The sequence below is a fragment of the Colobus angolensis genome, unplaced genomic scaffold (assembly GCF_000951035.1).
Source record: "Colobus angolensis palliatus isolate OR3802 unplaced genomic scaffold, Cang.pa_1.0 Scaffold9, whole genome shotgun sequence".
Classification (NCBI taxonomy): domain Eukaryota; kingdom Metazoa; phylum Chordata; class Mammalia; order Primates; family Cercopithecidae; genus Colobus; species Colobus angolensis.
Genome location: NW_012122931.1, coordinates 3,123,692 through 3,129,702, shown reverse-complemented (window position 1 = coordinate 3,129,702; position 6,011 = coordinate 3,123,692). Strand labels below are relative to the sequence as shown.

Below are 6,011 nucleotides of genomic sequence, written 5' to 3'. Positions count from 1 at the left end.
ACTCAAGCAATTATTTTGCCTCAGCCTCCCAAAGTGCTGAGATTGCCACATTGGTGGGTGAGCCATCACACCTGGCCTCAATCTTTCCACTGATAATTCCATTTCATTCTGACTCTTGATCCGGTGGATAAAACTGACTTTGTTTCCTGTGGACATTTACAGAATCTGTCTTTCACAATCACGTCCCTTTGGAGGGTATTCTCCCCAGTATGTTGGGCCCTCACTGACCTCTTTCCATCTGAACACTTGTGTCCTTTAGTTCTGGGAAATTTTCTTGAATTCTTTTTTATTTTTTTTTTGAGACATAGTCTTGCTCTGTCACCCAAGCTGGAGTGTAGTGGCATGGTCTCAGCTCACTGCAACCTCTGCCTCCTGGGTTCAAGCAGTTCTTATGCCTCAGCCAACCAAGTAGCTGGGATTACAAGTGTGTGTCACCCCACCCGGTTAAGTTTTGTATTTTTTGTAGAGACAGGGTTTTGTCATGTTGGCCAGGTGGATCTTGAACTCCTGGGCTCAAGCAATACACCTACTTTGGCCTCCCAAAGTACTGAGATTACAGGCGTGAACCACCATGCTGGGCCTCCACGGGAATCTTGTCAGCTTGGATGGGGGTCATGTCCCACCAGAGTAGTTTTTACATTTGCTTTGGACCGGTGCTGTTTCCTAGAGCCAATTTTGTTTTAATGACAATTTTTAGGGTAGGAGCATCTAGATTAGCAGATAGGCTGACTTTGAACTCCATATTCATGTGAGGAACAGACCCAGGGCTACAACTACCAGGGAGATTTTATTTCTAGAATCCAGGCTGGGTCACACCAGCTTCCTTGTCACCCCTGTGGGCCACGGGTAGATTTTGTTTTCTGTTCATTTCTCTTCATCTCAACTCCCTGCTTCCCAGACCTCCTGTCCACATCTGGATGGAAAACTCAAGCCCTAGACTCTGAGACCAAAGCACCCAGGGCCGTTGCACACTTTCTGGGCATATCTGTCCCTCTGTCTTCATTGCTGGGCCCTGAGGATTCTCTTGGCTACCTGGGAGCTCAGCTGTGAACATAAAAGGCTGTCTGGCACGCTGGTGTTGTGTCTCTAGCATTTCCACGTGGTTGGACTGGGACCTGCCTCAGATTCTCCGGTCTGGCACATTTCAGAGAACAGAAGTCCCACACAAATGGTTTTTAAAAGTCAAGATATTTCGGCCAGCCTTGGTGGCTCATGCCTGTAATCCCAGCAGTTTGGGAGGCTGAGGTCGGTGGATCACGAGGTCAGGAGATCGAGACCATCCTGGCTAACATGGTGAAACCCCGTCTCTATTAAAAATACAAAAATTAGGCGGGTGTGGTGGTGGACGCCTGTAATCCCAGCTACTCAGGAGGCTGAGGCAGGAGAATTGCTTGAACTCGGGAGGTGGAGGTTTCAGTGAGCTGAAATGGCACCACTGAACTCCAGCCTGGGTGAAAGAGGGAGACTCTGTCTTAAAAACAGAAATGAGCCGGGCGCAGTGGCTCAAGCCTGTAATCCCAGCTTTGGGAGGCCGAGATGGGCGGATCACGAGGTCAGGAGATCGAGACCATCCTGGCTAACACGGTGAAACCCCGTCTTTACTAAAAATACAAAAAACTAGCCGGGCGAGGTGGCGGGCACCTGTAGTCCCAGCTACTTGGGAGGCTGAGGCAGGAGAATGGAGTAAACCCGGGAGGCGGAGCTTGCAGTGAGCTGAGATCCAGCCACTGCACTCCAGCCTGGGCGAAAGAGCGAGACTCCGTCTCAAAAACAAACAAACAAACAAAAAAACAGAAATGAGAGATTTCACATTAAAACCTACGTTTCTGGTTTCTTTTGCTGGAAAATTAAAAGAAAGCTACAGCCACCGTGACTCCCCTCCGTGCAGGTCCCATTGGCCCAGCTGTGCTGTCCAGTTGCCCAGGTCCCCACCACTCCGCATTGTCTCATGCTGCCCCGCTGGCCTTGCGGGCACTCTCGTGTGCCACCCTGACTTCTCTAGTCCGCCTGGCTGGCTCCCCCTCCTACCCCAACCCGTCCAGCCCTGCACAGCACCGCGGAGCCTCCATCAAGCCTGTTCTACCCAGGAAGGCAGGGAGGCAGGTCCGGCGGAGCTCAGGACGCCAGGGAGTGAATGTTGACCCAGCCGTGGGCAAACAAGGCGATCAATTATTAACCGGCCGTGCTGCAGGCACCAGGAAACCTGAGCCTGCGGCGCAAGCCGAGCCGGCCCGACGGGAGGTGCAGGGCCGGGGAGTCGCGCAGCCCCTGCAGCCGCCGCGGGCTCAGACCATGGAGGCAGGAGCTGGAGGGGGTAGGTACTGGCGGGGCAGGTCTGGTGGGGCAGGTGCTGGTGGGACAGGTGCTGGCGAGGCAGGTGCAGGTGGAGCGGGTGCTGGAGGGGGTGTAGGGGGTAGATAACAGCGGGGCGGCTGCTGGAGGGGCAGGTGCTGGAGGGGGTTTAGGGGGTAGATATCTGCGGGCCGGGTTCTGAAGGGGCAGGGATCAGAGGGGCGAGCCCAGGCCCGGGGTTGTGGTGCCCCGGAAGCCGGCAACAACAAGATGGGGGAGAATGTCCGGCCCATGACACCCCACCCGGAGTCAGGGTGGGGAGGGCCGGGAAGCTGCTGTGGAAAGTTCGGGAGCTCTGGGGGCGCTCCTGCGGGCGAGCCAGGGAGGGGACCGCGGCAGTTCATTCTCTGCGTATTTTGCCCCCTCCCGCCCCGTGTCCCGCCTCTGGCAGCTCCGCTCACCACCGCTCACCACCTCGGCCAGGCTGGAGCCCTTGTAGCAGGGGAGTGGGCGACCCTGGCCAGGGCGGGGTGGAGATAGAGCCTGTAGTGGGGAGCACGAGCTGGGAAGAGACCCCACGGGCTAATTCAGGGACGGAGAGCTGGAGACAGGGACCGAGAGGGGTGGGGTGGGGGCAGAGCTGGAGACAGGCGCGGACGCGGGTGGGACCCGGCCAAGGCTGAGACCAACTACAGGCGCTGAAAGGGGCGGGAGACAGGGAACCCAGACCTCGTCCTTGCCCTGGGGAGTCTCTGGCTGGCAGGAGGCAGTGGGGCGGTAGCAGTGGGACCCCTGCAGAGTCCCGCGCACTCCCTGCCCCCGCATCCCCCAGCGCCGCTGAGCTCCAGAGTCCAGGGATGGGGCGCACCCAGTCCCATCTGCAAGCAGCTCCGGGAGATGCTGGAGCGCTGACCCCTCCCGCCCCCGCCCCGCCCTCCAGGACTCCCTCCAGACCCTCAAGCACTTGCCCTGCAGGGAACCGGATCCCCCTTCCCAGCTGGAATGCCTGGCGGAGGCTCTGGTGTCAAGAACCTGAGATCCCACCCGAGGCCCCCCCCAGGCAACGCCGCCAGCAGGTTTATTTACTCTGGGACTCTATCTCCGCGCCATCGGGCCAGGTATTTGCCCTGGCGGGATCCAGGGAAACTGCGGTTTTTGTTTTGATAGCTGGGGCAGGGACAGCATCCCAGAGAGACCTGTTTCGGGTGGAAAGCTGACTCGCTGAGACCCATGTTTCCTGGGAGCCTCGGTTCCCTCATTAGTAAAATGGGGAGCATAAAAACAAAAGCGCGCCATAGGATGACCCGGGTTAGGGAAGCGAAAGCTCCCAGAGCAGAGCCTGGCCTCATGTTCGCCTCTATTTTTTTTTTTTTTTGGAGACTGAGTCTGGCTCTATTGCCCAGGCTGGAGTGCAGTGGCAAATCTCGGCTCACTGCAGCCTCCTTCTCCCAGGTTCAAGGGATTCTCCTTCCCAAGTAGCTGGGATTACAGGCGCCCAATGTCAGGCCTCTGAGCCAAAGCTAAGCCATCATATCCCCTGTGACCTGCACGTACACATCCAGATGGCTGGTTCCTGCCTTAACTGATGACATTCCACCACAAAAGAAGTGCAAATGGCCTGTTCCTGCCTTAACTGATGACAGTACCTTGTGAAATTCCTTTTCCTGGCTCATCCTGGCTCAAAAGCTCCCCCACTGAGCACTTTGTGACCCCCACCCCTCCCCGCCAGAGAACAACCCCCTTTGACTGTAATTTTCCTTTACCTACCCAAATCCTATAAAACCGCCCCACCTGGGGGCGGGCGCGGTGGCTCAGGCCTGTAATCCCAGCACTTTGGGAGGCCCAGGCTGGTGGATCACGAGGTCAGGAGATGGAGACCATCCTGTCTAACACTGTGAAACACCGTCCCTACTAAAAATACAAAAAATTAGCCGCGTGGTAGTGGGCACCTATAGTCCCAGCTACTCGGGAGGCTGAGGCAGGACAATGTGTGAACCCGGGAGGCGGAGCTTGCAGTGAGTCAAGATTGCACCACTGCACTCCAGCCTGGGGGACACAGCCAGACTCAGTTTTAGGAAAAAAAAAAAAAACGGCCCCACCCCTATCTCCCTTTGTCGACTCTCTTTTTGGACTCAGCCCACCCACACCCAGGTGATTAAAAAGCTTTATTGCTCACACAAAGCCTGTTTGGTGGTCTCTTCACACCGAAAAGAGTGAAATTTGGTGCCGTGACTCCGATCGGGGGACCTCCCTTGGGAGATCAATCCCCTGTCCTCCTGCTCTTTGCTCCCTGAGCAAGATCCACCTCGGGTCCTCAGACCCACCAGCCCAGGGAACATCTCACCAATTTTAAATCGGGTAAGCGGCTTCTCTTTACTCTCTTCTCCAGCCTCTCTCACTATCCCTCAATCTGTTTCTCCTTTTCATCTTGGCGCCACCTTTCAATATCTCCCTTCTCTTAATTTCAGTTCCTTTCCTTTTCTGGTAGAGACAAAGGAGACGCGTTTCATTCGTGGACCCAGAACTCCAGACCGGTCACGGACTCGGGAAGACAGTCTTCCCTTGGTGTTTAACCAAGCGGGGATGCCTGCCTGATTGATTATTCACCCATATTCCATTGGTGTCTGATCTCTGCGGGGACACCTGCCTTGGTCATTCACGCACATTCCCTTGGTGGCAAGTCAATTGCGGGGACTTTGGCAAGCTCAAGCACATTGCAGCCCAGGGCTGCTCAGCCAACCCCTTCTCTCCGTGTCTCTACCCTCTCTTCTCTCCACTTTCCTGGGGGGCAAGCACCCCCACCCCTTCTCTCCGTGTCTCTACCCTTCTCTTCAAACTTGCCTCCTTCACTATGGGCAACCTTCCACCCTCTCTTCCTCCCTCTTCTCCCTTAGCCTCTGTTCTCAGGAACTTAAAACCTCTTCAACTCTCGCCTGACCTAAAATTGAAGTGTCTTATTTTCTCCTGCAACACCGCTTGACCTCAATACAAACGCGACGGTGGTTTCAAATATCCAGAAAACGGCACTTTCAATTTTTCCATCCTCCAAGATCTAGATAATTCTTGTCGTAAAATGGGCAAATGGTCTGAGGTGCCTGACGTCCAGGCATTCTTTTACACATCGGTCCCTCCCTAGTCTCTGTTCCCAATGCAACTTGGCCCAAATCTTCCTTTCCCTCCCACCTGTCCCCTCAGTCCCAACCCCGAGCGTCGGTGAGTCTCCTGAATCTTCCTTTTCTACAGACCCTTCTGGCCTCTCCCCTCCTCCCCAGGCTGCTCCACGCCAGGCTGAGCTAGGTCCCAATTCTTCCTCAGCCTGTGCTCCCCCACCCTATAATCCTTTTATCACCTCCCTTCCTTACAGCTGGTCTGGCTTACAGTTTCGTTCTGCGACTAGCCCTCTCCAACCTGCCCAGCAATTTCCTCTTTCAAGGGTGGCTGGAGCTAAAGGCATAGTCAAGGCAATGCTCCTTTTTCTTTATCCAATCTCCCCCAAGTCAGTTAGTGTTTAGGCTCGTTTTCATCAAATATGAAAAACCCAGCCCAGGTCCTGGCTCGTTTGGCAGCAACGCTTAGACGCTTTACAGCCCTAGACCCTAAAAGGTCAAAAGGCTGGCTGGGTGCGGTGGCTCACGCCTGTAATCCCAGCATTTTGGGAGGCCAAGGCGGGTGGATCACAAGGTCAGGAGATTGAGACCATCCTGGCTAACACAGTGAAA

At 55.3% G+C, this 6,011-nt stretch overlaps 1 protein-coding gene across 1 annotated transcript in view; it reads right to left on the bottom strand.

Annotated features, from left to right (window-relative positions):
• UCK1 (uridine-cytidine kinase 1) overlaps positions 1–3,117 on the bottom strand; it is a 31,616-nt gene extending 28,499 nt beyond the window's left edge. Inside the window, exons 1-2 of the mRNA XM_011931432.1 lie at positions 3,022–3,117; positions 2,323–2,490 (exon numbers count right to left, since the gene is read on the bottom strand). Of these exons, the coding sequence (XP_011786822.1) occupies positions 2,323–2,490; positions 3,022–3,117 (264 nt within the window). The remainder of the gene's footprint in view (positions 1–2,322; positions 2,491–3,021) is intronic.
• Positions 3,118–6,011: the final 2,894 nt, after the last annotated feature.